The 4,869-nt window shown below is 33.6% G+C and overlaps 1 protein-coding gene and 1 non-coding gene across 3 annotated transcripts in view; both read right to left on the bottom strand.

Annotated features, from left to right (window-relative positions):
* The window catches only part of LOC21393327 (probable sulfate transporter 3.3), a 6,264-nt gene extending 5,314 nt beyond the window's left edge, over positions 1 to 950 (bottom strand). The window contains exons 1-3 of one of the 2 annotated variants that reach the window (XM_024172023.1): positions 504 to 944; positions 360 to 408; positions 50 to 257 (exon numbers count right to left, since the gene is read on the bottom strand). In XM_024172023.1, the coding sequence (XP_024027791.1) occupies positions 50 to 257; positions 360 to 408; positions 504 to 815 (569 nt within the window). In that variant the 5' untranslated portion in view covers positions 816 to 944. Of the gene's footprint in view, positions 1 to 49; positions 258 to 359; positions 409 to 503 lie in introns of both variants that reach the window. The other variant, XM_024172025.1, reaches the window with a different exon arrangement.
* Positions 951 to 4,422: 3,472 nt separating this feature from the next.
* TRNAS-AGA lies at positions 4,423 to 4,504 on the bottom strand. The gene has a single exon. It is a non-coding gene; the product is annotated as a tRNA-Ser (tRNA).
* Positions 4,505 to 4,869: the final 365 nt, after the last annotated feature.

The raw sequence follows: 4,869 nt of genomic DNA on the forward strand, positions 1-4,869 counted from the left end.
ACATATATATATATATATATATATATATATATATGGTTGAGAGGATGACCTTAAGAATCCAAGAGAAGCTTGAAAGAAACCGGCAAAGAAGGTGGAAGTGAAGGCTAATTGGAGGAACAAGAGAGGGTCCTTTGTGGGAGAAACTTCTTGTCTAAGCATTGATCCCAATATCAGAGAAGCAATGGAAACGGGTCCCACTGCAAGGTCTCTTGAGCTTCCAAAGACAGCATACACCAGAGGAGGAACAAAGCTTGAATCTTAGAAAAAATAAAAAATCCCCCCCAAAAAAGAAATCAGAATTTCAACCAAACAGTTCTTTTGAGGGAAAAAAATAATGGCTTGAGAAAGAGGTTACTCACAAAGACCAACAATGGGAGGGAGATTTGCAAGTTTGGCATAACTTATTCCCTGCCAAAAAAACAAGAAAAAAAAAAGCATTTTTCAATGTCACTAAACACACACCCAAAAAAAAAAAAAAAAAAAAAAGACCATTAAAAAGAGACCTGTGGGATGGCTAAACTGGCAATGGTGAGGCCAGAAACGACGTCGGATTTGAAGAGCTTGAGGCTGTATTGAGGAGCCCATTGGAGAATAGGGAACACATACTGAGCTCCAAGAATCCACTTCTTCTTGATTGGTTGTCCCTTGAATTGCCTGAGCGGGTCGTCGGGGAAAAAAGTTTCTTTGAGTTTTGCCCCGAGTTTCTGTAGGGAACTTCTATGTGGAGGCGGCACCACCGGGTGCACCTCCACGCAATGTGACTGCATGTCAGCACTATTACTATTATTATTATTACTATTGTTATTCATGTTCATGTTCCGCAAGGAACTGGCTCTACCGTGATGGTTTGTATTTGTATTAGTAATAACAGTAGTAGTATTGGTTGAGGAGTCCCCTACTCTTTCATTGTGTGACCCTCCATCAATCAATCAATCAAGTTCCTTTAGACACCGCTATGAAACAAACAAGTACTACTTGTTAAAGATAGAGGGGTTAATTCGAAACAAAGAGAGAAGTGAAGGACTTGTATATAAATATGACAAATGGAGAGAGAGAGAGAGAGAGAGAGAGAGAGAGAGAGAGAGTTGGTTATGGTGAGGTAGCCCTCATCAGAAGATTTCATACCTCCTTAATATTTCTGCATGGGCAATAACTATGAACTGAATTGTGAAGGTTACATAAACAAGTGTGCCATGGGATTGGCTATGCGTGGAGATGGAATATATGGAGGAATATTCGGTTTCTCATTGATGAGTTGTGCACTTCTCTAAGAGGAGGTAGAGTTTCAAAAATTTAATTAGAGACTAACAGAGAGCTCAGAGAGGAGGAGGAAAGGTGATACGTAATTACAAGAGTCGATGTTTGAGAAGCAAGCGAACAAATTGGGTCGGTGATGTTTGATTATACGGTTGAAGATGTTAGAATATAAATTTATTATTCGCTCACGTCGTCTTGAAAAACTTAAAGCTTACGTTTTTTAGAGAATTAGGCCATGTTCACTTCGCATATTCGAGTTTAGAATTTGAGTTTTTTTACAGTAAAAAGTTCTCACAAACAATCACATCTAACTTTTTTGCTACAGTAAAAAGTTTTCACATAAAGTCACATCTCAACTCGAATTCTAAACTCGAATCAGCGAAATAAACGGGGCCTTAGTCTATTAACGGAAGTATCATTCTTCGTGACCGCAGTCACAAGAGCCTCAAATGTGACTGAGCACATGGCATTGACGTGCCACCTTAATATGACCAGAGCATATATGACTCTTTCGTCATCTACTCCGATCTGCCATAAAAGCTTCTGGATTCATTTTTCAACATGTTTTTATTGCTTTTGTTTTTTTTTTTTTTTTTTTTTGCTATCGCAAATTGGGGGTCACAACTAGATAATGGAGACGAGAGAGAGAGAGAGATTAAAAAATGGAAAGTATGCTTTCTATTTTTATTTTGTGAAGGATCCTAAAGTATGCTTGAGTGCACCAAATAGTAATTAGCATTACATTTTCAGAAAATAAAAATAATTAGGATCACCATTTCGTTTAAATCATTTTAATATGAATTTATTCTTTCGTAGAACTTATCTCTCGACTTGTGGGCTTACCTTATTTATAGTTTGAATATATGAATAGGACAACTATTTAGACACGTGTCTGCTAATTAAAAAAATGTTTAGACACGTGATCCATGATTTAAAGAATTAAATATTGATCCTTTGGCAATTACAAAGATATTAATTAAAATCAAACAAATTGCAAATGTCACAAAATATCATCAAGAACAACAGTGACGGAGTCATAAATGTTTCTCAACTGGAGCTAGTAACTAAACAAAATTTTTTTATCAATGGGTGTTATAAGAATCCCCACTTTAAAATACCTCTTCATAATTATTCAATAAATTATCAGCTAAATATTAGAAATTTAGAATGAAGTTATATATAGACGTATATACACTTACGAATGAACATTATATATGAATGTAGGTATTTAACTAATAAAATCTTTTCTTCTAAAAAAAAAGTAAACAAATTCTGATTAGGGAAATTATGGGCTATTAAAAACATTAATTTTAGTGGAGGCTAATTAGTACTAATATAATATAATACCCCAATTATACATATAAGATTTAAAACAGAAAAAATTTTGACTGGAGCTGCTTTGGCTCCGTCCCTAAAGAACAAACGGTTCAAAAAAAAAAAAAAAAAAAATTACTCTTGATAGTATAAAGAAAATAATATATATTTTTCATCCTAGAATAGGATTTTCCCATCATAAAAAAGTAATAATTTTTCTCCAGCTAACAAAAAGAGCAAAACTACTTGTCGTGTAAGGATTAGGAAATGCAAATTCCATACTAGCTATATTCGAAAAGGGTTCATTATCAAGATGATCACTTTTCTATCAACACTTTGTTGGTTGTTGCTTTCTAGCTTTTTATTTGACTACTTGCCAAATATTCAAGCAAAGCGTTGAATAGGGACCTTTTCTTTTTTTTTTTTGGTCCCTTGGAGGATAGCTAGGTACTTTATTTGCCCACCATAAAAAATAAAATAAAAAATGTGTGGATTTGTTTTAATTAAAAAAGATTATTCCGCGATGTTGATCTCCAAATCCTACGGATAATGATGGTCATTTCAAAGTTACAAATTATAATGACATGAAAAATGTTTTGATTACATTGTTGTCTTTATCTGCTCTCGTTTTAGCGGATTCCACGTTATAGTAAAGAAAGAACACGATTAAATAAGCCTCAGAGAATTACCCCCCATTAATATATATATATATATATATATATATACTCCCCAGCATTGTTCTTTGTCTGTTCAATTTATTTTCCCTGTTTCCTTTTCCTGCTTTTTATATTTAATTAATAATTAACTTGAAGGCATGTGGCAACGACAGATGATGACGGTGTGCAAGTTGAGTTTTGGTTTCCAAAATGTGTCGACCTTCATTGACACATGCGTAGCCACATAACAAAACTTATCTTAGTAGCACATCAACCTTTGAGTAAAGGTTGATAGGAAAAAGGTAATAATAAGCATTCATCAATTTAATTTATGAGAATTTTACGGCAGGATACTAATACTACATTAGTAGAGTTCTATTTTAAATCGATCGTCATATTAAATTCTATCAAATATTTATTTTTTATTTTAATGTGATTTCAACTAAGTTAAATATTTAAAAACATGTATCATCGTAACTTACAGTAAAAAGTTTCTAAAATTTATTCCGTTTAAATGATAAAAGGATAAACACTTTTTTAAATATAGTACCACTATACTCATTAATAGTCTTGACATGCGATCATTTCACTACCGAATTAAATTCTGAAGGAATTAAGACAAAACCATTCATGGAATTTAGTTGTTCAACAATAAATATCAATGTATGATATAATGTGAAAGCAAAGAGACGAAGGAACCAATAAGATTATTGACTTGCTTTTATCTAAATTAATCAAAGCCACCTAGCTTGTAATTGTTGAATTCAAATTGCTCATGATTGATTGGCTCACTCTTCTGTTACTTGTGTGTGATTTCAGATTGTAAGCACACATATTTGGCTTTAATCCTGCTTTAAGTTTGGCCTTTTGGGATCTATAGTTAAAACATACGGAAAATAACATGGAAAAGACATGATGGGAATAATTCACTAAATACCAATACGGCAATACAAGGGAATTTACCCACGGCTATAGAACTAACTATGATTTTTTTTTTCAGAAAGCCAATTATAAGTTCTTGGCTGATTAGGTATAGTACAAATAATTGACTGATAGGAAAAAATATATATTCGATAGCTAATCATAAATGTTTGCTTTCTAAGCAAAGGATTAACATTTGACTATTCCGCTAAACAGTAAAAACATAATTATGATGATCTATCTATGTATACTTATTGGCTATTGCTCAAAAAAACGTGAGCGGCAGGATTCGAACCTGCGCGGGCAGAGCCCACATGATTTCTAGTCATGCCCGATAACCACTCCGGCACGCCCACTGGATGGTTTTGATTTGTAAACAATAAAATAGAATAACAAAAATTATTATTGAAGCAAAAACAAACTAAGAAGGAAAAAAGTTGAGAAAGAAAAGATTCTGGAATATTGGGGAGGACCCACGCGTTATATCTCTAAAAAGAAAATTCTGAATCTTTGGAAGTGAGCCACAACCGCATGGCAGCGCCCTATTGGGACACAAAAACTTTGCAAAAAAGAGGAAATTATGGGACACAACATTAAATGGACGATGGGATCCCACAAGCCATCCAAGTAGTTCTTGAGAAAAGTTATTCCAAACGAAATATAAAAACAAAAGGGCACTGCCAGTGAACATATATTCTCCAAGATAAGTTGGAAGATTATA

This window comes from Morus notabilis, unplaced genomic scaffold (assembly GCF_000414095.1).
Source record: "Morus notabilis unplaced genomic scaffold, ASM41409v2 Scaffold1049, whole genome shotgun sequence".
Classification (NCBI taxonomy): Eukaryota; Viridiplantae; Streptophyta; class Magnoliopsida; order Rosales; family Moraceae; genus Morus; species Morus notabilis.